The sequence below is a fragment of the Sorex araneus genome, chromosome X, assembly GCF_027595985.1.
Source record: "Sorex araneus isolate mSorAra2 chromosome X, mSorAra2.pri, whole genome shotgun sequence".
Classification (NCBI taxonomy): domain Eukaryota; kingdom Metazoa; phylum Chordata; class Mammalia; order Eulipotyphla; family Soricidae; genus Sorex; species Sorex araneus.
In genome coordinates, this window is record NC_073313.1 from 38,549,068 (window position 1) to 38,551,774 (window position 2,707).

General features: G+C 53.3%; 1 protein-coding gene across 1 annotated transcript; it reads left to right on the forward strand.

The window, feature by feature from the left end:
* Positions 1-1,780: 1,780 nt before the first annotated feature.
* Positions 1,781-2,251, forward strand: LOC129399720 (ferritin heavy chain-like). Its single transcript, XM_055121067.1, has one exon. The coding sequence runs from the start codon at positions 1,781-1,783 to the stop codon at positions 2,249-2,251; it is 471 nt and encodes a 156-aa protein (XP_054977042.1).
* The last annotated feature ends 456 nt before the right edge of the window (positions 2,252-2,707 follow it).

Here is a 2,707-nt window from a genome sequence, read left to right on the forward strand (position 1 = left end):
AGAGACAGGGGCACATCAAACCTGCCCCTCAGCACCTCAGCGACCAATGTCACCTGTTCTTCCCAACAGTGCGTGCGCCTCTGCCATGGCGACCCTGCAGCTGTCTGAAGTTCTCCAAAAATATGCTCCACAGTGCAATTCCGCCATTAACGGACAGATCAACATGGAGTTCTAGGCATCCTAGCATTCCAGGCTACTTCTTTAGGCAGGATGACATGATGCTGATACACTTCTCCCGCTTATTTCTGCATCTGTCCCTTGAGGCTAGGGATTCGGCAGAAAAGCTGATAGACCTACAGAACTTGCGTGGGGCCTGCCTCCCCCTGGCCCTATCCAGCAGCCAGCCTGGGAGGACTGGGAGATTGGCCTGGAGGCTATGAATCATGCCTTGATGCTGGAGAAGAACGTCAATCAGGGGCTTCTCGATCTGCACCAGCTGGCCAGTAACCTGCATGATGGCCACCTCTGTGCATTCCTGGAAGCCTCTTCCTGCTCGAGAAAGTCCAAGTCACCAAGGAGCTGGCCGATTCACGACCCTGCGCAAGATGGAGTTCCCAGAAGTCACAGTGTCTGAGTATCTCTTTGAATATTTAATTCTGCCTGAAGGTGACACGAAAGACTGAGCCTGGACTGCCTGACTCAGGGTGCAGTGGTTTCCCAGGGTCACAATGATGGATATGCTGAATAGCTTTTGCCTGCCCTAAACTTGAGATTGGTTTTCTTCCCCCATGGCCTTTATGGTTTTGTTCCAATAAAGTTACATGGTTTGAGAGAAAGTATCATTATTTTATGTACTAACCGCTTCTTCCCTTTAAGTTTGAAACAGAGTCCCCACCACGGCCAGCAAGTCCTGGTAGCTCTCACAGAATTTCTAGTCCATGGGAGTCTGCGATAGCACAGCACGTAGGGCATTTGCCTTGCACACGGGCAACCTGGGTTTGATTCCTCTGTCCCTCTCAGAGAGTCCGGCAAGTTAGCTACGGAGAGTATAAGTATCCGGCCCACACAGTAGAGCCTGGCAAGGCATCCATGATGTAATGGATATGCCTAATACAGTAAGTCTCACAACGCAGATGTTACTGGTGCCCGTTGGAGCAAATCCATGAACAACGGGACTACAGTGCTACAGGGACTCTGCAAAGCACAAGGAAATGTTTCCCTTAGTAACAATATGGAGGGGGCGGGGCGACTGGGATCCCTGTGACTGTGGTGGCTGAGGAGAGAAGCACAGCCCGACTGGCTCCGGGAGAGCAGGAAGGGGACGGCACTGGGTGGGTGGGAATCAGTGGGGCTGGGCTGGAGACAGGTCTGAGGCGGGCTCAGTCCGGGTGTTACAGAACCACAGCCTGCAGGGGCGCGGCTCCACCCTCCATTCTATTTCTCAAGTGGAATCTAGGAAACCGAAGGGGAATTTGCAGAAATTGCATCTTTCTCCTCTAGAGGTAAAGCCGAAACAAGGCGAGAGCAAGCAAACGCTGCGGCCAGGCGCTCGGCACTAAACTCTTTGCTTGCCATGGACTCTTCAGCAAGCCGAGCTGCAGAGCAGGTCGCGCCATTTCCTGGGGCTGTGGTGACTTCCGCCATGTATCCCCGCGGATCTGACCCCTGACCCTGTCCTCTGACATGCGCACACGCGGTCCCTGCCACCCCATATATAAGACGCGCACGCCCACTGTGGCCTGTCACGAGCCTTTCACCGTGCAAGGCCCAGCCAGTCGCCTGCTGCGCGCTGCTCAGTGCCTCAGACTCGCTGCGTCCCAGGTGTCCCCGGGCCACCGCCATGTCAGCTGTGCTGCCAGTGCCACTGTCCTCTGTGTACCAGAGCCTCGCCGCTGATTGCGAGGACGCCATCAACACGCAAATCAACCTAGAGCTCTGCACCGCCTACGTGTACCTGTCCATGAGCTACTACTTCGACAGGGAGGACGTGGGCCTGAAGCGCTTCTCCCGCTACTTCCGGGAGCTGTTCCGAGAGCTGTTCGAGCAAGCCGAGAAGCTGATGCAGCTGCAGAACCAGCGGGGCGCTCAGCTGTGCTTCTACGACGTCCAGAAGCCCCACAAAGACGGCTGGGAGGACGGCCTGAACGCCATGGACTTTGCCTTGATTCTGCACAAGCTCATCAATGACGGCCTGCACGATCTGTACAAGCTGGCCACCGATATGCAGGACGGCAGCCTGTGCTCCTACCTGGAGAATCACGTCCTGCCTCAGCAAGACCAGTGTCTCAAGGAGCTGGCAGATCATGTCTAGCCACCCTGCCTATGATGGGGGCCTGAAACGAGTACCTCTTTGACAATATGACCCTGCGTGATGGTGACAACAGGGACTGAATCTTGACTGCTTTCCTCATTGATTGGTGTTTTAGGGGACTTCCCTGGTCAATTTTCTGGACATGCTTGTTGCAGTTTTGCTTGTGCAAAACTTCTGAGTTTCACACTTTCTTCCAATAAAGTTATTTGTCTCCAAAATAAATTTCACTGATTGTTGGGCAAACTCTTCCCTTTACTTTCAAGTTTTAAAATTTATATCCTGGGAGTCAACCATACCCACATACCCAATCATCAGGGAGCTTAGTATCCCTGGGGAAGAGTGAGATTATATATGGGTCTCTGGAAAGCACTAGTATAGGAGACAGTAATATCACAGCAGTTAGGGCATTTACCTTGCACACGGCTGACCTAGATTGGATCCCTGACATCCTATACG

Coding starts and splice junctions, on each gene's coding strand:
- LOC129399720 (XM_055121067.1), top strand. CDS start 1,781: ATGTCAGCTGTGCTGCCAGTGCCACTGTCCTCTGTGTACCAGAGCCTC.